Source organism: Falco punctatus, assembly GCF_963210335.1.
Source record: "Falco punctatus genome assembly, chromosome: 1".
In the NCBI taxonomy this organism is placed as follows: Eukaryota; Metazoa; Chordata; class Aves; order Falconiformes; family Falconidae; genus Falco; species Falco punctatus.
The window spans coordinates 112,569,364-112,593,724 of NC_137580.1; the positions used below are offsets into that span (position 1 = coordinate 112,569,364).

At 51.9% G+C, this 24,361-nt stretch overlaps 1 protein-coding gene across 3 annotated transcripts in view; it reads right to left on the reverse strand.

Moving 5' to 3' along the window:
* The window catches only part of CLUH (clustered mitochondria homolog), a 38,900-nt gene that overhangs the window by 9,404 nt on the left and 5,135 nt on the right, over positions 1-24,361 (reverse strand). Inside the window, exons 1-16 of one of the 3 annotated variants that reach the window (XM_080397694.1) lie at positions 20,757-20,820; positions 15,454-15,480; positions 15,031-15,227; positions 13,262-13,433; positions 12,956-13,099; positions 12,621-12,748; positions 11,815-11,969; positions 10,321-10,446; positions 8,482-8,629; positions 7,895-7,987; positions 6,639-7,333; positions 5,271-5,488; positions 4,532-4,636; positions 3,275-3,375; positions 1,029-1,181; positions 345-407 (exon numbers count right to left, since the gene is read on the reverse strand). In XM_080397694.1, the coding sequence (XP_080253820.1) occupies positions 345-407; positions 1,029-1,181; positions 3,275-3,375; positions 4,532-4,636; positions 5,271-5,488; positions 6,639-7,333; positions 7,895-7,987; positions 8,482-8,629; positions 10,321-10,446; positions 11,815-11,969; positions 12,621-12,748; positions 12,956-13,099; positions 13,262-13,433; positions 15,031-15,227; positions 15,454-15,480; positions 20,757-20,817 (2,586 nt within the window). In that variant the 5' untranslated portion in view covers positions 20,818-20,820. Of the gene's footprint in view, positions 1-344; positions 408-1,028; positions 1,182-3,274; positions 3,376-4,531; positions 4,637-5,270; positions 5,489-6,638; positions 7,334-7,894; positions 7,988-8,481; positions 8,630-10,320; positions 10,447-11,814; positions 11,970-12,620; positions 12,749-12,955; positions 13,100-13,261; positions 13,434-15,030; positions 15,228-15,453; positions 15,481-20,756; positions 20,821-20,876; positions 22,682-24,361 lie in introns of those variants that run through there. The other 2 variants (XM_080397692.1, XM_080397693.1) reach the window with 2 other exon arrangements.

Here is a 24,361-nt window from a genome sequence, read left to right on the forward strand (position 1 = left end):
AGAAAGCTTCTTAGAAAGGCAAAAGCAACACTGTTTAAGAGGGAAAGGCATTACAGGGAAAACAAGCCGTGATTTCACTTTTAGAAGCCTTCAACATAGTGAGTGAGAATCTGGGGAAGAAAAGCGTGAATGATTACTCTCTGGGAAAGCCATCTTCAAGTGGGAACTTATTTTCCCCTACATGCAGGCCTGTACGTATTTTAGCACTAATGAGATTGTACTTCCCGTTGCTAAGCAACCCCCACGAACTGCCTAATGAGAGCAGAGACTCAAACAGCTCTCTATTTGTTAAAAAAGTCATTAGAGAGGACACGCAAGGCAAGAGGTTAGACTGCAGGTCATACCTGGAGGTACGTCTTGAAGATGTGTTTAGCCGATCGAGTGATCAATTCACTGATACCTATTTTCTACCCAAAAGAATAAAGAATCGAGACTAAGAGTCAGTTGGCAATAACAATGAAAAATACACTCCACTTTTGAAGTGGGCTTTTATCAAGATCTGCAGAAAGCACACTCTCCGGGCCTTCCCCTGCAGCACAGAACCGTTTTGCATTTGACGACTGGAGCCAGCGAAGAGCCCCCGGCACAACCGTGCAGGGTGACCACAAGCCACCCCGTGCGGCACAGCTCAGCTCTAGCGGTGCTTCCAGGAGCTGCTGCAGCACTAGCCCCACGCATGCTCGTGGACAGCCACGCTCGCACACTTTCCAGTTCAATTCCAAGCCTGGATGGAACTTGAAAAATGCATGGCTTAAGATCCAACTGTGTGTCACCTGCTGTCACACCTGGGAATCCCCGAAGCACCTCTCTGTCCCAAAGGACACTCAAACTTCCTAACATTATGAAAGCCACCGAGTATTTGGGAGCAGAACTCCCCACTCACCACTTACAGGTCCTCCTCCCTCCCCCCGTTTTTGAAGCTGTTTATTTTTACACAGAGAAAACAACTGGCCAAGCTGGAACCTATACAGGGAATCTATGCCAGAGGTGGTTCTAACTGACAGTCTGAAGTTAAGCCTGGTGCTTACAAAAATGTGATCCAGCTGAGCACGGCCAGGGGTCTTGGTGATGAAGTTGATCACTTTGCCTAGGTAACGCATGTTGATGCCCCTCTGGTGCATGGCCTCTGCCAAGGTAGCCCCATCCATCGGCAGCACTGTGTGATCCAGGCAGTCTTTGACCTGCAGGGTATATACAAACTTCGGTTACTGAAAGGAAACACATAGGAAAGAATTTCGGTTTTTAAAAAAAACGAAAAATTAAAGAAAAAAATAATAATCTGACTGGGGAGGGGAAAAGGCATTCCCTAGCACAGAAGGCAGTTTCCAGGGATGACATTTAAGTCGCAAGCACAGCAAGAGCTGGCAACTGCAGCGCATTGATCAGCCAGAGCCCAGGCTACCAGGCGCTCCCAGCCTTGGGCCCTAGGCTCCACAGCCGGCAAGGCGGATAAACTCAGCCTGGAGAGATTCCTCAGGAGCTCTGGTTAGTGCCTCCTCTGCTGCGCTGCCAGGGTGGGACTGCTGCTCTGAGGTCCGGCAGAGGAAGCCCCAAGCAACCACAGCCTCGAGCCCCCTGCGCAGCTGCGGCAGAGGCGGCGCTGGGCCAGCACTAAGGGGATGCAGCACACCCAGTGCTGAAGGGCACGGTGGGCAGGACCGCTCTCCGCAGCTGCTGGTCAAGCACACGCCTCCATTACCGGGGCTTCAGGGGCACCAAAGGCCAACAGTGACCCTGAGCAAGGTTCTTTTGGTGGGCAGAGTGCTGTAATACCAGAGCCCACCGTGCTATACGGGCAGGGGGAACACTCGCAGCAGATGGCCCAAAGCAGTTTGTGCAAGCTCGATTGTACCGTCGTGCCTCAGCAGACAATGAGCAGCACTACTCACTTCCAACAAGCACCGGGCAACTGAGGTGCTGAGAGATCGACTGTCAAGAGTAAAACAGCTCAGGCTTCATCCAATTCCCTGTGCAAAACAAGCGGTGAAGGCCCCACGGAGCGGCACAGAGGACTGTAACCAAGTGCAGGGTGTGCCACCTCTGGAGGGGCCCAAGGAGACCAGTGAGCATAACCCAGCATATGGCTTCCAGCAGTCTGCCCCAGGCCACGCAGGAGCTGGCAGCAGAGCAGGGACTCTGAGGACTCCTGTGGCTCAGGCACCGAGAACCACTTTCCCCTTGGCATGCCTTATTTAACCAATGCTTGTGGAACTAGCAGGCTAACCCTTCTTTACTGGCCTCACGGTCACTAACTAAACACATTTCCAATTAAAAAGTCTACGTGGAGTTGTGCACGCTTAGTTGATAAGGGGAAATGGCACTTGCATTTTAAGCTGTGCTGCAGTGCTGATAAAGACTCACTTAACTCATGTCCTGGAGTAACACCAGTTACCCTCCGATACGCAGCCTACGGAAGGCTGGCTGCTCACAGCAGCTGGCCTGTAACCTGCCCTCACACGTGCTTGTGCAGCATTTTGGGTATATACACTAGTGTACCAACTACCTTGTAAAACAACAGTCACCGAGCCCTCTTCTGATTAACTCCCCCTTCTTTTTTTATTTGAAGGCTGAATACCTGGTCTTAAAGGTTATGCCGACTACAAAACTAGTGGATTTTGAGTCCTGAAGAAACTTTCCAGCAAGGAAAAATCCCCTCCTATGTAAGGCCAACTCCTCCTGCACCTCTTGGAGTTGAGATCATCAACTGTACCGTCCTAGCGACGGTGCTGCTGTGATGCCTGCATTAACAGTCAGTTTGGAGAGGGTCTTGAGAAGGAAAAAGCTGGTATTTCTTATCTAGCCAGGGGCATGGGTAAGCATCCAAAACACCTAAGACTTACAGAGGGAGTTTTTACAATAGGTATTAGAACATTTTCCCAGGTGACTCCAAATTTTTAGTCACCCCTTGAGTCATAATCAGGGTCAGATAATACACGTAAGTTGTGCACGATGCCCAGGGCTAGGGAGGATGGCTTATGTGGCCTTTATTGTCCCAAACTCTTAGCAATGACTTAACTACCAGTGCCAAAAATTCTTTGTTGGACTGAGGTGGGAAAATTGTGCCATGATGTAAGATGGGAAATGGAAAACCCTTCTTGCTCTTGCACCAGAGATGCCTGCAGTGTTCACCATACTTCACTGCTGGCACCAGAGAGGAACACAACACTCGCTCAGGAGGCAGAACCGGTGTACCACCGTGCCAGTGCTTGCGCCAAGTGGTTGGGCCTGGGCAATCTTTCAGAGGGGGCACTGCTACTGGTCCTCTGTTCCTTACCAAACCTGGGATCTGGCACGACAGCAAGAACGCTGCAGCATCCTTCAGCAACTGCTTCTGATCCTGCACCTCCTCTTTACTCGACTCGGGAAAGCGAACACCTGGGAGAGTAAAAGAGAGAAAAGATAAAGCATATCAACTCAGAGAGACAAGTAATATACACAAAGCTTACAGTAAGAGCAGGTAAATAGTTGAAGTGATTCTGTCTCCCTGGAATTAAAGATAGTTCTTCAAAAACTCATACACCCTTCAACAAGTTTCGATGACAAGAGCATGAGCTGCTCTGCTTGGTTAGTGGTTGTGCTGCTCTGGTCCACTTATTCTTTCTTAACACTGCTTTTGAAGAGCAGAATTTTTGTACTTTTATCTGGCCCATTCCACCTAGTGCTGCATACATTTCCAGTGCAAAAGAGTCAACTGGCTAGACTGAAGTGGGAACAGTTCAGCAGATGGGCCAGCAAATACTGCAAGTGCTAGAAAATCAGAGCCTTTGGCTTTTGCACACCAGAATTAAAATAAGGTTTAAGTACTAGCTGCAAAGTCAGTGCCAAAACACTAACCTTCACCAGCCTTAGAAGATGCTGGAGTGTTTAAAAACACATGCTCCTTCCGACACATTTATTCCAAGCTGAATTCAACTATATGACCATTCCCCTGCAATGTGTACATATACAGCCTCAGTATTCACCCCCCATAAATACTCTGGGAGCTGCTTCTGTATTTCCAAATAAAAAATACTGATTCCAGCCACGGAAAGCTACAGACGATGCCTGTGACTGATGCATGCGTTTGAAAGGGCACTGTGACCTGCTTACAATAACGTTACTAAAACAAACCCCACCCTTCACTAACGACCCAACATCAGTCCTTCAACTACAACTGGTTTGGGGTTTTTTTTGTAAACTACTACACTAGGATCAAGTTGAGTTTTTTCCCTTCCCTCTGCTTCTTTTCAGGTGGTCTAGCAGCTGGGATGCTGGAGAATCACAAGAAGATTCTTGGCAGCAATCTACAGACCTCCCCCGTGCATAGCAGTGGGAGACAGCTTACTGCCTGCATTTGGTAGTTTAAGCATTGCTATCAATTGCACATCTTTTTCTTTTCTGTATCTTTGTGCTGCATGGAGAGCCCTGCACCATGCCCAGCTAGCTAAAAGCCAGCAATATTCTTGGCTACAGAACACAATTTTTTGTCTGTAGCTGGCTGGACGCAGCAATCCTCTGAAGGAGGACTGAAACCAGTGCTTTGTACACATACCTGGTGAGAAAATGTCTGGGTTAAACCGAATGTCAAATGATGTGTCGCTAATGGAGCCTACAGCCTTGCAAGCATTTCTAATCACTTCTCTGCTTTTGGGATCCACTGGAGCAGGAAATAAAAACAGAATAAATGAATGTGGATTTCAGAGTGACAAGCCCGGTTATTAAATTAAGATAAATGTTTTGTTACTACAAGCAGCAACGATGGCACATTCTGCTGAAATCCATTATAAAAACAATCAATTGCAAGATCCTCAGAAAGGAGGACGGCTGCAAAATGCAAAATCTGAACAGAAGTACGTAAGATGACCCAGAAAACCCATGGACCTCCCCACCCGCAAGCTGCGGACACTCAGAAATCCAAGCCTGGGATTCCCAAAGGAATGCCTGGGCATTGCATGCGTCCCAGCCCTGCCAGAGCCCACTCCCCTCCGCCCGCACCGAGCCCCTGGCAGCGTAGCCCCCGTCCCGCAGGCCAGGCTCTCGCTCCAGCAGGGCTGCCAGGCTGCACCCTGAGGGGCACTCACCCACCTACCCAACCTGTCCCCAGGGCGATTCAATAACGAGTGCAAACGGCTCTGCCCAGAGCCAAGACCATATAGATAGAAGCAGCCAGTGCTCGTCCTGTGTAAGAACAAACCATGACGCTGACCACCCCAGCCCAGCCCCCACCTGGAGGCAGCCCACCAGCCAAGGGCAGGGGGCCCGGGCCACTTCTGGTGCTGGGGGCGAAATACCTGTTCCATCATCCGATGCAATGGTCTCAGCAAGCTCTTTCACCTGATCAAGTCCGGTCACGTTATCGTCTATTTTACCATCCTCTGACTCAGACTTCTCGCCATCTGCAGTACCGTTCTCCGGAGAGGTGCCATTTTCCAGCGCACCTGAGCTCTCCTGCTTGTTGGCTTTGTGCTGCATCAGCTGCAGTGCAGCCAGCTTCATGAATAAGAGATACCTACAGTAAAGGGAAAGAGGAATTCAGCACAGCAGGAGAATCCAGAGGGATCACCACTGCTCTGCGAGGAAAAGCCTCGCATTACTGTTAGCATTACTGACCACAGTTTCCCTGTGGAAAAACAGGACGTACACCCTCTTCCCATGAGCTTTCCAAAAATAATATAAGCTCTTTTGATTTATCAGAAGCAGCAAATAAAGTGGGTTTTCATTACTCATCACAATGGGAAACTAGTCTCCTTGCAGTGGTTACAAACTGCTTTCTATAAGCATCAGCAGACAGCTCAGGAACACTTGCTGCCAGACACTTGGGACTAATCAAAACCAAACTGGCAGCAGTTTTGCCACAAGCTCTTAGCAGAGAGCAGCACCCTACAGCCATGGTCCTGCAGGCTGCTGGTCTGGAAGCTCTCCCAGGGAGCAGCAAACTCTGCCTGCAGGCACCTGGCAGGACCAGGAAGGGCACTGGCTGTAGAACTGGTTGCTCAGTGGGCAGGGCTCCTCCATCAGCAACTGGAGGGCTGGTCCTCCCTGCAAGTGAAGCACAGGCTCTGACCACCTGTGACAGCACAGCACCCACAGCCCTTCAGATCGGAAGCAGGAGCATTATCATCACCAGCACCCTGCAGCCACGCCACACAACTTCAACTTGTCCTGCTCCCAGGCTCCCACTTCTTCGCCTGCACTGAGCGAGCCCAAATGCCAACACATCCCACCACAAAAGTGCCTACAGCACTTCCCACAGCTAATTTTTTTCCAGCCTCTAGGAGAGAAGAAAAAAAAAAGTAGCATTCTAGACATCTGGAGAGCCTTAAAAAGCAGCATAAATCCTTCCCACTCCCTAGCTATCAGGTGCACAGCACATCCACAGGGAAAGAAGAACTTCTAAGTGTCTGCACAGGAAATAACAAAAATAGATCTGGAGACTAGAAAACCACCTCCTTCCCTGGCTCCCTGTAACCCTGTCACAGAAGCCCTACTGCTTTCACCTTGTGAATTAAGTTTCAGTAATTGCAGCTGCACAGCCAAGCAACGGGGAAGTACGCTGCCCACTTCTGGGAGCTCTGTTGTGCTGTCCCTGGGACAAGGCAGCGTGGTCCTGACCTGGACCATTACCTGTTGCAGGGGAAGGAAGGGGAAGCTCAGCTCACCTGTGTTCTACAAAGGCATCGACAAGCTCTTGCCGGAGACAGCAAAGCTTGTGTCTGTGCTGCTTGGGGAACCCCATTTTCTTACATTCCTCTGGCATCTCCTCCCCTTCAACAGGCAGGAAGTTTAGGTCTGGAGGGAAAGTGCGGAGCAGGTCCAGGATGTAGTGGCGCCCGTCATTGCCAATAATGCCTTTGCACTCCACTGAGGAGCACAGCTCCACCTCCTCATTCTTGTCATTGAGGACTTTGTGCTTCTGGATCTTAAGTGGCCTGCTGGTCTTCTCCAGCAGCTCCAGGTACTTGGGGTGTGAGACAACTGTCTTGCCAAAGTCTATTGACCCATAGATGACACTCTGTTCCTGCTCCCGTTCCAAGATGCCAGGAATAATAGACTGAGCTGTCACCCTGTAACCTCTGTAATCCACCACCACAGTCCCCAGCGTGTACAGCCCTTCTACATCCACAGCGTTATAGGTCCGCACACCATTGAGATCATTGGTAGGAGCTACGTAAGCAGCAACATCTCCGCCAAAGTCCTTGTAGTGGTCACGGACATCAAAGCCCAGGCTGAAGAAAATGTTGTTCCAGATGAACATCTGCATCTTGGTCTCTTCACTGGGGTTGATGGCCATGACATTGCCATCAATGACAGCCATAGCACCTCTTGTTGCTGCTGCAGTGAAGTCGCTGTGAACCTGGAGGTAGGTACAAAGAAAGCTGGGTAAGGAAGGGCTCCCATCCTCCCAGCACCTCACTCTCGAGGCTTCCTGCCAATTTCTCCTTTGCTCCCGTCCTCCCAATAGCCTCCCAGCAGGCAGGCAGGCAGGCCAGCTGGCTTTTACTTTTGTAAGCCCAGCTAGCGGCTTGGATACAAGCTCCAGGAGCCAGAACATCAGGGATCAGCACGGCTCAGACTCATTAGCTCTCTGCAGAGGAGGGCTTAGGTGTAAGTGTCCCCCCTCCCCCTGTTCCTCCCACCTCCTCGAGGGAGGGCTGGATCAGACGGAATGGCAGAGCACTAAGAGGCAGCTGCCTCGGTCAGGGTCAGCAGGGAGACACTGGGTGAAGGAGCACAATTCTTCCCCATGGGGCTGGAAGCAGAAGGCAGACCTGCAGAGAGAACAGGAGCCCTCAGCTTACGAGCGGGGATCCTCCTCTTGCAGTTTCTAAAGGGTAGCCCAGGTGAAGCGTCCAGATGCAATACAGGCAGCAGAGAAAGGGCTGTGTGAGGAGTCGCCTGCACATCCCAAAATTACCTTGAAAATGGCTCGTTCTCTCAGCAGCCTCTCGGGCAGGTTCTTGCGCGGCAGCTCTCGTGTGGTCTGCAGCTCCTCGTTCCAGTCTCTGGTCTGAAAGAGGCAAAGCCTTGTGGGAAGCGATGCATTGTGTAGGAAGGGGCGAGTAAGCATTTCTGCTTTATGAGGCATTTTGCAAGAGAAGGGAAGGGGCAAGAAATCAGGCTGCTAATTTCACAGGAAGCAAATCAGCAGCAGGAATGAACACTCCTCGTGAACGGACTTTAATCAACAGCAGCTTGGGACAGATCTTAGCCCAGCTTACACAGCGCAGTTTAACTGAAACAGCAGCTTGCTAGCTCTGGAGGAGCATGCCGCAGGTTCTGTTAGCCAGCACACAGCAATGTGGTCGTACCACAGGCAGGCAGCCACCCACGAGCAGCTGATACAGCCCTGCGAGATTTTATGCTATGAACATTTGGAATAGTTTGCTCAGAGACACAAGAACTGCTCCAGACCTGAGGTCTACTTGTTAAAAGTTAACCTGCTCCCAGCACAGCTGGCAGCAAAACTCTCACCAGCATTCTCAGGCAAAGCAAGACCAGTACCTGTCCAGGTATGTGCTCTTCATAGCCCAGTCTAGAAGTATAAGCGTCTTCTGCCCGGACACAGTCCATGGCATGTTCTGCTTGTGGAGCCGTCCAGCTGTAGACTTGGAAAGGAGTGGCTATCCTTTCAAAAGGGTGTCTCTGAACCCTAGTTTGGGAGTGAAAACAATTAAGACATTTTCTACAGGCAGGCTGCTTTCCATTCTAAGAGAACTTTCTCACTGCTGCAATATCAGCTTCGACAAACAACAGAACAAGACCAGGTCTCACGAGCAGCACAAGAGACTTTCATTTAACAAGTTCTATAGCCGTGATGACTGACTGGCATGGACAGCATCTCTCAACAGCAGTCTTCAGAATTACCTGGGCTCTCCCCATCCCTCTTTTCCCCACTTTTATGACTAGAGATCCCCATCACCCTCTGCATTCAGAGGCAGAGGATGCCCACCGCCCGCTAGCCACCTCTCAGGCTGGCCCCCGTTTTCACACCGGTCAATACGGGTTGCATTAGCATACCCCTCACAGCACACATCCACTAATGAAGTGAAAAAGCAAGCTTCACCAAATGGCCTCTTGTGTAATCTGTCTGCTCTCAGCAGGTGCTGGAGTCTCATCTGTATTTACTTCTGTCCCAGGCAGCAATACAGTATAATAATTTTTAAATGGCCAGATAGTCACAGTGGTGGCTGGAGGCCACTGCTAATTCCCAGCCCTTGTCTACTGCCACTTTCATCTTCTTAATGAGAGCAGAAGCAGAGCTCCTGAAAGCTGCACAATGTGCCTGTCAATTTGCACCCTGCTGAGCCAAGGCAGTTCATTAAGTGGACTCTAAAGAATGACAGGCTTTTGCACAGGGCCCACTGTCCTGGAGCAGAGTAAGTGGTCCCTGCAGCAAGAACAGGAGAATAAAACAATACTTTTTTTCCCTCTCTCCTATTATAGGAGCTAGAGGAAAAGAAAGAAAATGAACATGCATGGGCATATTTTAAATAATTATTTGCTCTCCACTGTAAGCCTATGCAGAGCTCTCACGTGTTACTTTCCCTGGCGTTTTATGCTTAGGTCTCTTTTCTTGGATTCAGGGGAGAAGTACCTACTGCACAGGTTACCAGCTCAGTCACATGTGGCTGTGTTTCACATTAACTCTCTGCTGCCTGTCTAGCTAGGAAGTCATCAAGTCTCCCACGAGGTGTATAGCCAACATAGCGACTCAGCGAGGAGACCCACACCTCAGGAGCTGCTCAACACACCAGCGGTTCCCCTTGTATGATTACTGCAGCCCACCTCTGGGCTTTCTCTCCCACTGCACAACTGCCCTACGTGTGCAGCTTCTCACCAGGGAGTGCACTGAATCCCAGGTAAGCCCCACAGCTAATAACTCCCATGGCAAAGGAAAGCTGTCACCCTCTCCACCCTTTGCTTCAGGCAGAACCAAAATCCCTACATCTACATGCTGTAAGCAAGAGTCATCTGGGAGCTACAGCCAAGAGAAACCATCCGGTGGATAAGGATCAGGACTCTGGGCTTCCACCAGCCTCTGTGCCACGCTGAACAACAGCGGACAAGTCACATCAGCTCTGACAGCTCCATCTTTTGAGCGAGGGAAAGCCACTTACATCAGAGTGCTACCATGACATTTAATCAGGTGTTCCGCGGTCCTCGCTGCACCAATTTGCATGTCCCAGCTGCCCCACCACTATGTGAGCTCAGAGAAACCAGGCATCACAAACCTCACTGTATCAGTGGCATCCAGTTCCCACAGAACCAACCACATAGCTGAGCCTCACCAAGCAACTTCACAACAACTAAAGGCAACTAGAGAGGAAAAAGTGCTGCTACCGTTTCTTCTGCAGAGCGGAAAAGTTTTTTTTGAAGGTAGGGCTGATCTGGTTAAGCAGTTCCACCAAGGAATGACTGAGAAAACTGGGATTTGCAGGTTTGGGATTGAAGTTGTATGCAGTAGACCTGCAAGAAAAAGAAGAAACAAGGTCACAAGCCGTTGTCCTACCTGACGCTTCCCATACCCCAGGAACGTGGTACGTGAATGAGAGCTTTCCATATATGCACTATATCAAAGGCCTGCACAATGAGCCCTTGCTTGCACAGCAGAGACCATGTGGCACGCAGGCAGGTGGGCTGCGAGGGCCCTCTCCAGTCTCTCCACATGAGATACAGCTAGTAACCCTGCCCCTGGCCCCTAACAGACTGCAGAGCAAATCTTCAGCCACCACAAAGTTCAAGGAAGGTTTATATTTTTATAGCTGGGAAGGACTGATATCACCAAGCTTCCCAAACACACCAAAGGGGCCTTTGCTTAACAGAGAACCCAAGGGTAATGGCACAAACTATACCAAACAGTCAGTGCCCTCTCAAGATACGACGGCTCCCAGCTAGAAGGCTAAGCACCAGAGCACACCTACAGGTCCCCCTCTCCAGGTCACATTTCGCCAAAGTCAAAAAGGCCACTTGTTTCGTGTGCATTGTGCCACTTGGTCTCCTGGGACCTGCATTCATATGTGTACCCTTAGACTCTTTACTTAGAACACTTGCTTTTACAGGTCTGGGGAGAAACAATGGACTACAAACTATTTCTTCCACAAGCCACAGCACCTCCATTTCATAATGAGACAGAAGCTGGAAATGTGCTTGAATTTTATCTTCTCTATTTTAAGCTTCCCTTCTCTTCAGGCAGCTTCGTTCTCCGTCTCCGAGTTAGAACGTTGTACTTCAAACACGCAGTTATGGTTGCCCAGGTAATTATCTGGATTGCAGGATCAAGGCCACCCAGAGATGTTTCTCAGCTGATGGTTGCTCAGGTACAGCAGGGTCTGTTGCTCTGAAGTTCTCTGTGTTACAGGCTACTGGGCTGGATGGATGCAGCACTTCCATCAGTACAGCCACTCTGACAGGCACAGCGCAGCCATTTTAACAGTCCCTCATGATAAAAAGAAACCTAGTCCAATCTGTGCCCAGCTTAGAAAATTCTGACAGGCTGTGCTTTTACTTTAGGGCAAAACAAGATAGGTGCAATGGTCAGGGAGGAATTCCCTCCCAACTCAAAATGCTGTAATTAGCTGATAACATTATGGTATGTTTAAACTTTCCCTACAGCATCAGGCATTTATCTGCTGTGGAGAAGTGGTACCAGGCATAACTGAACAGCCCAATCCAGTATAGCAACTCCTACAAACCCATGAGAGCAGCAAATTAAAATAGGCTGTTTTCCACCAAAAAAAAAAAAAAAAAAGCAGCAATTATTTGTGGGTTCTTTTCCAGTGGGCTATGGCAAGCTCCCTACTGCAGGGCAGGTCAGGGAGAATCTTAGTTACTCACTGATTCAAGTAAAATCCTCGAGTGGATGCGGTGATACTGACATGCCGATCCTCCACGGTGATGACATACAAATACATGAGGTCCCCATGCATTTTCCGGTTACCGGGTGGAGGGTTCCAGCCACTCATTGTCAATACCTTTAGGCACTGCAAAGGCTACATAGAAAAACACAACAGAAGCAACTCCTGTCAGCGGGAATTAATTCCCTTGAATTACACAGCCATTCGACGTACATACCAGATTCCTTTTACCTGCCACCCTTGCTTGGTTCCAGAAACAGCTTACAAAAAACCCAACCTGGTCTCAAGAGCACAGCCTTCCTCCAGCCGTCTGCAGTTCACTAATTTGCCTCAGTTTGCCTTTCACACCGTAAGACATAAGTGAAAACAGACACCCTGGGCCTTTGGGCTGCACAAGGCATGGATTTCTTGCTGTACTGGTTTTCAAGTGGCAGCTTCTAAACCAGAATCCAAGTGGGAGGGTATGGGAAAGCTAAGGGTAATTTGTAGTGATCTGCAGATCCTGTCTCCAGGACTTTGCAGGGAAGTGCTGTTCTCCCTTCCCTGCCACCCCTCCCTACAGACTGGCCATTTCATGCTCAGCAGATGTCCAGACTCTGTGTCCAGTGCTTTGCACACAAGCTCTTGGACTTTATTCTTTTGGCTAAGCAGCGCTATTCCAGCACTCATTAAGCATCTAGCAGAACAAATCCCAAAGTCCATTTCAGTGCAGCTTTCAATCCCCAGGCATCAGTTTGCTGCAAGGAATGTGCCGATAGCTGTTTTAATGACACAGGAGAACTCTACCTTCCAGTCTCTGTTCTGGGGCTGAAGGGCACACAGGGGTCTCTCTTTGCTACCTGGCAGGATATGTTCAGGAGGGGTGCAGTCAATTTGTTCCATTTCAGTACCTTTCTTCTTCCGTTTTCCACTGTCTAGAACAGAGATAGAAAGTCAGTGCTGACAGACACAGCGTTCCCTCCTCCAGTAATTATTCAAGGAGGAAAGCAGAAGTGCTCCGAGTGTTTCTCTGCACTCCTGAATAATGTGGGACAGCTGATGGCTAATGATGTGTTTTAACTAAGCAAGGAGTCAGGGGAATGAAAACACTGACACACCAGAGAAGCCTTTTTGCCCCATACCTCCCAGGTCTCCTTCAGTGAAGACACTCAAGAAGGACAATGAATTACAGTCCACACCATTGAAAGCATCTGATGGGTCAAGACTCTTCAGAAGGTCCCGAATGTGACGGACGTGTATCCTGGCTTCTCGCACTGTGTACGGTTCTGATGAGTGAAAAGGGAGGAAAGAAACTGGGATTACACAGTTGCTTACTCCTTTGGCACGCAGGTCTCAAAAAGGAACCACAGGAAAAGACTGCCAGGTGGCCAAAACCACTCCCTATGAACACCCTCACTTTCTCCCTCCTGAAGTCTGAAGGAACTTGCCTTCCACCACTTTCAGCAGTGAGCCCTCCTGCAGTCCTTCAATAGTTTTCAGCTCAGCAAAGTTGTCAAGGACATTGCCATCCAGCTGCAGAGAGAAGCAAGTCCGGTGGCAGGTATCCTCACGGTCCATCAAAACTTGGTGGATCTCTTGCACCATCTCTTGAGGAGAGACCTTAAGAAGAGAAAGACCCAGACAGTTATTCTCAATCCTCACACGTGTTCTTGCCAAACTTTGTCCCTCTGCTGCAAAATCAAACACCTCTTGTTACCTCTCCAGGCTTAGAAAGGCAGACTCTGGCTCTCCCTACCAGGAAGATCACTTCTGTTTCTGCTGAGAAGGCACTGCCACCTCTAGCAAGGTCAGCCACCCCAGCTCCATCCCTCAGGGCTCGACACCCAGAAATGTAACAGCCTGGTGCTGTGCCAAGCACTCGGCATGGGACAGAGGTGGCAGAGAAGGAACAGAAAGTGGTGGGGGAACCCAGAGACTCTTCCCTTACCCGTTCACACTGTGCATTTGTGGCAAGGCTTTGAATGATGCACATGGAAAACAGACTATTTCCTCCACTCAGTTTGTTGCGGTACCCACGGCACAGCGCGGCATGTCCATGCCAGTGCCGCACCTCCAGGGCATGCCGCCTGCAAGTGCATGGCTCCCGTGATGCAAGAAGCCACTCCAGCTTGTGCACCAGGGCTGCTCTCCTACCTCCCTGCTCTGGCTCCAGCATCACTGACACTGCTCTCAAGCCAGCAGGACACAGGGTAGTTTACATAAGCTGCTTTAAACAACATGGCCTGCTATTATTAGCCCATTAAAACTAACAGCCAAGGGGATTTAAAGGAGAAAAAAGCTAGGCTGAGATACAACTAGTTCCACAGGCGATGCAATTTCACTGCACTCTCTGCTGGTCTTGGGGAGATAAGACTTCCCACTGGGTTTAGACTCCAGACATCTCTCCCCAGAATTAGAGATACTTCATTCAAATGATTTTCAGTGAAGTATTAAGCTAAATCAGAACATCCGTTAGGTATGTGAAAGCCTGTCCTGATCTGGTGGCACATGTCATTGTCCCCATGACACATGTGGAGCTCTCTGTGCAGTGGGGAAGGGAAGACTGCATTGCTCCCTTGATCCTCAGGCTGCCGCTTGAGCTCCCTGAGCCGTGCTAGCACCTGTTGCTGTCCTAAGCCCAGGTTAGCCCAAGGGAGATCATGCCAAAACCATTGGGCAAGCAAGGGATTTTCCCCTCCTGAGAGTCAAGACTCATAAATCCTATTTTCCCAGAAGCGGGAAGGCCATTTCCCCAGTGCTCGGGTCCACGCCTGCACCCCTCTGAGATGGGCAGAGAGAAGCTACACCTCAGCTCATTCTCCCTCCCCTCGCTTCGCACCTGGGATCCAGAACAAAACACCTCCCCATCCTCAGGGAGCCTAGGCAGGCCTGCGCCAGACAGCCTGTTGCTCACATCTCCTTTTCTTTCCTTTTTCTCTAGAAGCCACTGGTCAGGCAGCTTCTCTCCTGCACCCTCCATGCCTTGCTGCCTCCTTCCCCAATTAATGCCACCAAAGGACGGACAAGCAAGTGAGCTGTGAGCACAGTACTGTCCAGACTGTGGGAGCTAGTAGGGGCCTTCCTGGGCACAGTCCTCTGCCCCTTCCAACCCAGCTGGTTGAAGACCGTGCTGCATGTGCCCTGGCTCAAATGCTTCCTGCCACCGCCTCCTCCAGCACCACCTCCATTCCTCTCCCCAGCTGGCAAAGGGAGGTACCTGCAGGGAAAAGGGCTCTATTCCTGGCGCACAGATCTTGACGGTAAATCCCGTGTCCTGTATGACAATGACCTCCTGGTCGTTCCCATCTTCTCCTGGGTCAGCCTCCTCATGGCCATTCTGCCTGGCATCCTTCTCGTCCTTAAGGCTCTCGTGCGGGCCGCTGCCGTTCATCAGTGCCACACCAGACGGGTGCTCTGGGCAAAAACAGAAGGATTTAGACAAGGTCTGAGCAAACGGACAGTCCTCGCCGAGTGTTTGGAGACTGGTTCAGACACCACCACCATCCTCGGGCCAAGCCAAGTGAACCAGGGGTTAAAAGGCAGCAAGCATTCTATTCTGCACTTGGTGTTTACTAGGCACAGATGTGCCAGGCCCTTCCCTCCCTTCCCTTCACAGCTTAATTAACATGCTCTCACTTGCCTGCAGGGTTTTCGTCTTCCACAAACCCTGTGTGGAGAGGGGAGGGAAGGAAAGCAGGAAGGATGGGTCAGTGTACAACACATTCAGCTTAGTCTTAAGAAGCCTCTTAATTAAAAGAAATGGGCGTGTGGTGCTTTGCAGCCTAGAGGCAGCTGTAACCTCTGCACCAACATGTTACACAGCTCCTAACATACCTCCTGGTACGCTACTGTTGAGCCAGGAGAGCAGGGAGGGGAAGACACGGCAGTTGCATTGCTAAGCTGTGCATCAGGTGGGAGCCAGGTTACTCCACAGGCACACAAACAGCTCCCACGCCCCTACCTGCATCTGGCCACCCTCTGCATTTCCAAAATACTTCGCAGAGATCCCATGGTGCCAGGGCGAGGCTTTGCCTAAGCAATTTTATTCAAGAAAAAGATGACGACATTTTAAGTGCTCATTTAGACAGATGCGTGCGTCACAGGGAAGGGAGCTCTCTGCACCTACTTCACTGCTCCAGCAATGAAGTTTTCTTTTCCAATAAGGTGGACAGCGTCAGAGAGCTGATAGAGCTTCCTAAATCTTGTCTCCTAGAGCAGCCTACACCCACCAAACCAGGCTGCAGACCATGCTAAAGAGGACCGAGGTGCTGCCAGAGTAAGCTGGAACAGCGAAAAAGACCCTTTGAGAGAAGGAAGAGACCCTCTTGCCCCCAGCCTGGGGACCCTCTGGCCCAGATGGCAAATGCTGGAAGGGAGCAGGCACAGTGCCCCGAGGGGCGCATTTGCAGTACAGCTGTCCCGTGCCAGCACACCCAGCTGCTGGACCCCCGGAGCCACACACAGCAGTTCCAGCTTGGTGCTCCCAAGCAGCTGCTCACCAGCTGCGCAAATGGAGCAGGCTGGGGGCTTTCCCAGGCAGCAGCAACGGCCTTTCCAAAAGGCTGCACAGGGTCAGAGCAGCTCAAAGCCAGGTTAACACCATGAGGCTGCTGAGCACCAAGCTACAGTCCTCCAGCCAGCCCCACCTGGCAGGTCTCTTTCCTCCTCCTCCCCTCCTAGCAAGGCATCCGTCCCAGCCCTGGCTGTGCTCCAGGGAAGACGGCAGCTCAGCCTCCACCACTTCTGAAATGCAGACTGGTGCTGTGGCTTGAAGACCTAAAGCTGCCACGGCTAGTTCTCGCCTACCAGCCCCAACTGCTCTGGCAGCCCAGAAAAGTCATCCAACCTTTAGTGTGTACAAGAACAGGGCTGGAAACGCCACATCCCCTGCACGCCTCTGGAGCACAACACAGGCTGCAGCAACGAGCCCTGCTGGAGTGTCCCCAGAGGGTCATACTCCTGTTCCAGACTATGGCTGCCAACAGCCAACATGCCTCAGAGAGGACTGTCAAGGCTGAATTAGGACACTATAAAAGAGCAAGAAACACAAGGAAAGCACACCCGTTCCAGAAGGCAGCAGGTAACAGAGCTACCTTAAGCAGCCTCTGCTGCCTTCAGCATCTCAGCAGCTGCTGTTCATGTTCCCTGTCACTTTGCTTATGTCCCCAGCACAAGCTGTTCATTTCTTTGACAGATGAAGCCACAGGCAAGCCAGACAAGAGGCCTGGCTCTGGCTCCAGCAAGCTGCAGTCATGCTAGAAAGGAGGAAGAAAAGCTCCACATAAGAGTGCCCCAAGAGATGTGGTTTCAGAAAAAACACACCATGCCCAGAGGGCTGGGGAGAGCCCCTCGTCACACCCTGCAGCCAGCACAGCCACACTCCTGGACTGCCTGAACATGTAAGGACAAGGAGGGAGAGCAGAAAAGCCATCACAGAAATGCTACACCTGCGGCTGCTTGTACCGTTGACGGGATGACCTGCCAGGCTCCTGAGCCAGGCACAGTCCAGCCCCTGCCCACCCCAGCAGGGAAGGATCCCTGAACTTTTGCTCCTGCTTTAGCAGCCAGAAATGGGAGGCAGAACTTGGTTACAAGGAAGGCTGCAGCACTGGCTGAAGACCCAGCAGAGCTTCAATCGCTGTGGCAGCGGCCAAAGGCCAAATCCAGGCACAGCTGCATTGGTGCTGCCCACCAACCTGAGACCCCCAGTCTCCACCTGTCCGTGACCAAGGAGCTTTTCCAACAGAGTCACAGATGACAAGCTCGAGGTGCTGCTCACCAACAGCTGACTTTTGCTGGCAGCTGAGGCGTGGAAGGAGCAGCCCGTGGGATGTGCTGGCTCCTGCCTTTCTGCTCTCATTCCCAGCCACGTTGCCTGTCCCGATGCTACTGCAGCCCACCCTATGCCACGCTCAGGCCCACCCCTGCACCTGATAATCATGCTAAAGGTTTGACCAAGGATGCTTTCCAACCAACCAACTCATCAACAGTAGCAAGGTGGGTGCTGAAGCTACCCCTGCATCACAACAGTTGGCAGGATATTCCCAAAAAATCATCTTTGAGCAAATGTGACTTGTCTTTTTTCTAAGCAAGATCCTGCAAAGAAGGTGCCTCCATAAAGAGCAGAAATTAACCAGCCAGCCTGGAGCTGCAGGTGGGGAGAAGGGAAGCAGTGCATAGGGACTAACCAAACCAGGAGACAGGTGTCACACGAGAGCTGAGCACCCATATGCATGCTGGCCTCAAGTGCAGCAAACACATTCAGCTGCAAAGCAAGGACAGGGAAAGCCTGCACAAGACAAGAAGTCACCAGCCAGGACCACACCTCTGCTGTTCACTACTCTGTGGTATCACAGCCCCAAACTACTGATTGTTTCAGAAATCTGAAGACTGTTTGTCTGTGGAAATACAACCTATTTGCACTTTTCATCCCTCTTTCCCTTCTTGAGTGAAGTTGGGGCTGATACAGCTCTGCACTCTGTAACAGAAGAGACATGTTGAGGCAACACCTTCCTGTCTCCTTATGCCAGAAGATCCAGCTCCAGACAACACTGTCTTAAGTTTAGAAACAAAAGTTAAGCCTGCACTGAAAAAGACCAGCTGTCCAGCAGGTAAACCCTTTGATTTAAGGCCAGCAAAGGCTTTCCAGTGGGGTTTTTACAGAACGGGTATGTTTCAAAGAAAACTGTGTGTTTTGTTTCAACCCTGGCTGACAGCATGCCTGCCTGGAGGAAGCGTTGCCTGCTGCGTGCCAACATCCTGCGTGCTCTCCCCATGGGCAAGCTTCACCCACCTGCCTGGAAGCAGTCCCCGTGCTGCCTGCTGCAGACCAGCTGTGCTGCAGCCTCAGCAGCACCAGCAGGGAGAGCGAGGCAAAAGCATCGGCCACCCGATTTCAGCACACTCAAGATGGCAGGAAGAGCAACAGGGATACCCGGAAGACACCTGTAGAGACCTCTCTCCTGTTACCTGCTCAACGTTCAAGCCCCAAAGGGGGCAGGAGCTGTGTTATTTGCAAGCTCTTGCCCACAGGAGAGTGCGCCATGCAATGCAGCCCAGACTGTTTCATGGAAGGCAGCTGAGTCACAGGGAAGCGGTTCCACCCGCTCCGGGGGCACTACCCAGCCACTCCTCCCGCTTACCGCCCTGCTCACGCTGCTGGAGATGGAGCAAGGAGATCCCTTCCTGGGTACACGTCAGCCTCGAGATGCAGTTCTGCGGTTTCGACCAAAGGCTGTGACCTCCAGTCGCCCCTGTCACTCCACAGGATGCACCAGCACCCCAGCAAGGACCCTGCTCCTTTCAGCCCCTGGTTCGTACCCCCAGGCATGGCTGAGGCTGCCGAGCTCCAGCTTGTGCTGGCTGGCAGCCGAGCTGTAACGCGATGTTCTCACTGCTACCCAGAGCACAGCGTGAGCAAACCTCGAGTGCAGGCAAGACTACAGCGTCAGGAGAGCAGGCAAAGCAAAACACTGAGGAGGGGAGAAGGCGGCACAGACACCACCTCACCGGGAGGAATCAACCCAGGCTCGCACCTGGCAGAGAAGATCACATAAGGATTAAGTTTTGTCTTTGCACCTGGACGATGAATACACATGCCAAGGTGACAGGCCCTGTTTTAATCACCCTTCCTATTCACAGCAAGCCTGCAGAGGTGACGGGCACCTCACGAACTCAACCAGTCAGGATCCTGGTGTGAAAGAGGGTGCACCTGAACCTGAATAGGCTAGCTGCATACAGTGATAGATAGCACAGATTATGGGAAATGTTAGTCACTTAATGTTCAAACAAATCTTCTAAACCAGAGTCAGTCACTAATCCTTTTCTTCGATTATCAGGTCAAAAAGATGGCAACACCACGCTGCTGTGAGTTCGCCTGGTCCGGAGGGACTGCTCTGTAGATGAGGAGTTCCCTTCCCTGCATCTAGTAACAGCACAGATTATCAGAGGCGCAAGACTGGAAATTAAAACCCTACCATTTCTGTCACCAAGTTTAGGAGCGCATTTCTTGTTACTGGCTCTAGAGTCATTCTGAGGGCCCAAATTCTGCCTTTCCCTCCTCAAAAGCATTTCGAATCCTGAGCAGCATGAGAGTTTCTGCACGATCTTGCAGCCAGCTGGGCCTGCAGCCCAGACACCTGCCGCTGGCATGGAGAGCACACACAGCGCTAAACCAGAAACCAAGCAGCCAGCCCGGGTCACTCACACTGCACATCCCCTCATGCTGCTGGGTGCACCGCAAGACAGCATTCGAGACCAAAATTCGGCCACTGCACAGCAACTGAACAAAACCAAAATACAGCGACAAAGGCAAAATTTGACCGTGAGACTTAAAAATAAAAAAACCCCTGAGTTTCTCCTATCTTAGAAGTCCTGGCAAGAACAAAAGCCACTCTGACTTACCGTTTGGTGCCATGCTGGAGTGACTGGCGTGGACTCCAGCCATGGTACACCAGCTTGGGGAGAAGCAGGAGAGGAGAAAAGCAAGATGCGGCCAAGCAGGCGGCTGCTCCCCTCCCACACTGCAGCAAGTGGCTGGGGCCCCGCTGTCCCCACAGTGCTGGGAAGATGCACCAGGTGAAGGAGAAGGAACATGCCATCGCTGCGCTCAGGGCAGCCGCGGAGCCGCTCCATCGCTGCAGGTCAGGCGTCTCCCACCCATGGCAGCTCAAGCGAGCCAAAGACTCCAAGCAAATGCTGCTCCAGTCCCTCACTGCCCCATGCTCCTGCCTGCCGCAGATCCGCTCCCATCCTTTACAAGGGCCACGTTTGCAGCCACAAACAAAAGAAAGATTTGCCTTATGAATTAAAAAAAAAAAAATAAGCAAACCCCCCTTACGTTTGTTTCACTGACAAGGGACAGACCCCTCTGTGGTACACACCCCAGGTGGGATATCTCACCACCTTCCTCCTTTTCCTTCTGCCATGAAGTTAAAACATCACCTGGCCTCCCCTGCCCTTCATCCTGCCCCATCCCACGGGCACATGCAGCCACCACCACCATGACGGGCATACAGTGTTTTGTCTACACAGAGCGTGACAGAGTGCCATGCCACTGAGCACCTAGCAGTGTGAGCTTCTTTTTCTTTCTCCTCTTCTTCTGCTGCTGCTGCTTTGAGGGCAGTGCCTGCACCTGAGAGTCAGGATCACAGCTGGACCTACTGCCGGGGCAGACAGTGGGGTCTGTCATTACAAAACCAGTACTTGTGCCTCGCACCTCAGGTGACACCTCTTCAGTGGGGACAGGCAGCACAACTGTCCTTTGGGCCGGTAGGATTTTCCCCGTGCTTGCTGGCAGAGCAGAAGGCGGCATCCCAGGGCTCCCCAGAGAGACATCGGTACCTCTGCATTCTGGCATGCTGTCTGGGCCCACCGAGGCTGTGTCTAAACACAAGGCTGCTTGTCCATCACCGTGGCCCTGGCCGGTGGGACGTGCTCCAGGGGCTGCATCCCCGCCGTCAGCTGCTGCCACGTGCTCCTCCCGGCGGCAGGATCTATGGGCTAAGCTGCTGTCCTCAAGTTTCATGCAGCTCTGGCAGACCTCAAGCGACAGGGCATGATCGACCAGCCCTGCCGGCCCTTCCCCAAGGTCGGCTGGAAGGACAGCCACCGCACCGGATGCCTCTGTCTGCTGGAGCAGACCAGCAGCGCCAACGCTGGGTTTCAAACAGCTCTTATCACAGACCGTCACTGTTCCTTCATCGTCCTTGGCCTTGGATAGGTCCTGGATGTATTCAGCGTACTTCTGCAGGCTTCCAGTCACTGCCTTGCTGGGGATGATGTCTGGATACAACCCAGCATACTGGGCAGCTTCTGGTATCTCCGGGTAGATGGTGCAGCTCATGGCAGGCTTTGGTAAGAGGGGTGACCTCTCATCGGGCGAGTTAAAGCTGCGCGTCTGGAAGATTAGATCAGTGACATGCCTGCAGCAGTTTGCAAAAAGGCTGTTCCCCATGATCACAGGCAGGCTGGCTCATACAGCACCAAGTTAGAAAATTCAGTTTTGTTTGCACACATATACTGAAGTCCCCGCAAGGCAAACTCCCACGTGGCAGCCCTCACCTGCTGCAGCCAGGACCTGCTCGCCTTCTCACGCAGAAGGCCTCCTTCTCCACAGAAAAACCCTACTTGGCCCCAGGGTGGCAGGACAGAGGGCCAGCAGCTGACTTTGTGCAGTATCCCATGCGCCCTGAGCTCACGTCCTGCGTGCTTGCCAGGATCGGACACCAGGCTCACAGCAGCTCCCCCAAAGCGCTGGTCAGCAACCTTCATCCACCACACACCGTCGCCCCGCTCCCCAGCCGCCACGCTCACAGCACCACAGTACCCGCAAAGCCCAAAAGTAGCTCCCGCAGCTGAAGCTCTCCTCTCCCTGCCGCGCCAGAACAAAACCAGACGTGTGTCTAACAGGTTCTTCAGGCGCACTCGCGGAGGGATGCCGGCCCAATCACCCCGGCCCAGGGGGGTTATAAATAGCCCGATCTCGAGTGCTGCACCAGTGCAGCATGGGACGACTGCTGGAGCGCTTCAGCGCTGCCAAACCTGTAAGCAAGTGGATGCATTGAATTACAAGGCGAGGGCAGTTACTATGGCACGGCTGGGCCCGGGCACAGCCATCCATACTAAGCAGGACAAGCACAAAACAGCCGGGCACTGAATCAATAAGCAGTCTCCAGACGAATTTTCTGTCCTCTCACCCTGCTCTGCTGTATGAAACGCAAACAAACCACAAAACCACACCCCCGCCCCCAAACACAACTCCTCTCTTAGTGTTACTTTAAGAAATCCCAGCAACTAAAGCAGAGATTATGGAGCCAGAGATTTCGGCAAGCACAGGGCGCCCCAGGGAGGCTGCAGCCGAGCAGGCCACAGCATGCCTCTGGTGAGGCCGTGCCGCAGCCGCCTGGCTCCTCGCCTTGTCCTGCCGGGACCAGCCAGGCACCGCGGCCCTCCGCGCATCCCGCAGCGTTCAGCTGCTCGGGTCCCTTCAGCCACCCCGGTTTCTTGGGACGCTTGTGAAGAGCTGGAACTTTCAGACACGCAGTGTGATGTGCAAGAGCCACAGCCTAAACTGGCCAGCCCTGGACCTGCCCGGGAAAGCCTTCGTGTCTGGGTAGCAAACCTGCCAACCTCCAAAGTCCTGGGCAGCCCGAGCCCCAGCACAGGTTTCCTCAGCACTCGTCATGGCTTCAAGGACGGGAAGGGGCACAACTCTGCACCAAGCAGAGGAAAAATACGTGCCACAAAAATCTCAAAACTAAACCTAACCCAAGACCGCAGTGCTCATGTGATTGCTTGCTCAAGGCCAACACAGCACACACAGGAACAGCGATCCCTTCCTCCAGAGGCGGCCCCGGGAAGGCCAGGAGCAGCCCCCTGAGCCTCCATGCCAGCAAGCCACTTGCCAGAAGAAAGGCAGAAATGGGCTGAGGAACAGACAGAAAGCTCTCCACAGGAAACCCTGACTAGCTTCTGTTGTCCTTTTAAAGAGGAGAGGAATCAGAAGCAAGGTCTGTCCCGCTCCAACTCATGTGAGCTCCTGCCCCAGTAAGCAAGGAGCCCCAGGCACCCCCATGGCTGCTCCTCCGGCGCAGGAGCTGCCAGGCCTCGGAGCCTCAGACAAGGCACCCCTTGGCCTCGCAAGCCAGCACCAACTTTCAGACTGCACCAGTAACTCCTGTTTTTCTGATTATTTTGAAGGAGTTCAGATGTATTGACAGCTTCAACTCTTCCTCTTTATCCACAGACCTCTGTGAATAGACAAAACCTCCCCCTGGAGCAGTACCTGGTCAGGTCTCATGAGGCCAAGCAGCATTTCTTCAGCTCAAGCCAAAGCACGTTCAGAGCAGCGGGGTATGTGCTAGCTTTAACATGCGAAGGCTGGTGTCAGTATAGCAAATGCAAATTAAATTTCAGCTGAATAATAAACCAAACAAATAGTTTAATGAATGTAAATAAACTGACTAAATTAATAGGTATTAGCTCCAGAGATGGCCCCAGTGGAAACGTTTCTGCAGGACATCCCGTCAGGGGACGTGGGAGACAGCAGAGGTGCCTCCAGCTACCTCCCTGGCGGAAACCACAGCTTCCCAGAAACGTCCTGCACTTTAGGTGCAACAAACACTGCTTTTATACTAAGGGCCCACGCTGAAATATGAGAGCAGCTCTACTGCCATCATTAAACCCAAATTGGATATAACCCATCTGTGGGTAGAGGTATAAACACTGCATTTATTTTTCAGCAGCTTTGTAACACTGGGGACCGACCCACACAGTGAGCGTAGTGGGGCTGCAGCATGCAGTGCTCTCGACAAGGGCCCTGGGCTTGCTGGTCTGGAAACCTCTCCTCTGGCACTAACAATCCATGGATGGCAGGTGGGGAAATTATTCATTCCTAGCTCTGGTGCATCCACAGTAAAATCTGGCTGGATACACCTAAACAACTCAAGCCGCATTCCAGCCTGTTCGTGGCTTTTCTGTATTTGCATCGATACAGGGACACTTGCATTGCAGCCATGCCCCAGGGCACTCACAGGGTCCCACAGCTG